Below are 883 nucleotides of genomic sequence, written 5' to 3'. Positions count from 1 at the left end.
GACCACCATTCCGACCACCACACCGACCACCACGCCGACCACCACGCTGACCACCACTCCGACCACCACGCCGACCACCACGCTGACCACCACTCCGACCACCACCATCACCACCACTCCAACCACCACACCGACCACAACCATCACCACCACTCTGACCACCACACCGACCACCACGCCGACCACCACTCCAACCACCATCACCACCACTCCGACCACAACACCGACCACCACTCCGACCACCACCATCACCACCACTCCGACCACCACTCCGACCACTGCGCCGACCACCACGCCGACCACCACTCCGACCACCACGCCGACCACCACCGTCACCACCACGCCGACCACCACGCCGACCACCACGCCGACCACCACTCCGATCACCACCATCACCACCACTCTGACCACCACGCCGACCACCACGCCGACCACCACACTGACCACCACTCCGACCACCACGCCGACCACCACGCTGACCACCACTCCGACCACCACCATCACCACCATTCCGACCACCACACCGACCACCACACCGACCACCACACCGAGCACCACCACCACAGGCACACCAACCTCGACTCCCACCATCACCACCACCATAGGCACAGAGACCCCAACCCCAACACCTACTCCGACCACCACAACCACCTCGACGTCCACACCTACTCCAGAACCCCCGACCACCACCACCACCACGCCTACCCCAGAATCAACCACCACAGGGCCAACAATCTCTCCCTGTGTGCCTCACTGCAACTGGACGGGCTGGTTGGATTCAGGTAAACCAAGCTTTACCAAACTGGGTGGAGACATTGAATCAATTAAGAACGTCTGTAAAGGAGGCTTGGCAGTCAACATCTCCTGCAGAGCCACACAGTTT

The 883-nt window shown here is 62.1% G+C and overlaps 1 protein-coding gene across 1 annotated transcript in view; it reads left to right on the top strand.

The window, feature by feature from the left end:
* Window positions 1-883, top strand: part of MUC2 (mucin 2, oligomeric mucus/gel-forming) — a 24065-nt gene that overhangs the window by 13460 nt on the left and 9722 nt on the right. Inside the window, exon 30 of the mRNA XM_035013769.1 lies at window positions 213-879. Within this exon, the coding sequence (XP_034869660.1) occupies window positions 213-879 (667 nt within the window). The remainder of the gene's footprint in view (window positions 1-212; window positions 880-883) is intronic.

This window comes from Mirounga leonina, unplaced genomic scaffold (assembly GCF_011800145.1).
Source record: "Mirounga leonina isolate KUSES-001 unplaced genomic scaffold, KU_Mleo_1.0 Mir_166, whole genome shotgun sequence".
Classification (NCBI taxonomy): domain Eukaryota; kingdom Metazoa; phylum Chordata; class Mammalia; order Carnivora; family Phocidae; genus Mirounga; species Mirounga leonina.
The sequence above is the reverse complement of the archived record's forward strand: the minus strand, read 5'-3'. Positions and strand labels throughout refer to the sequence as shown.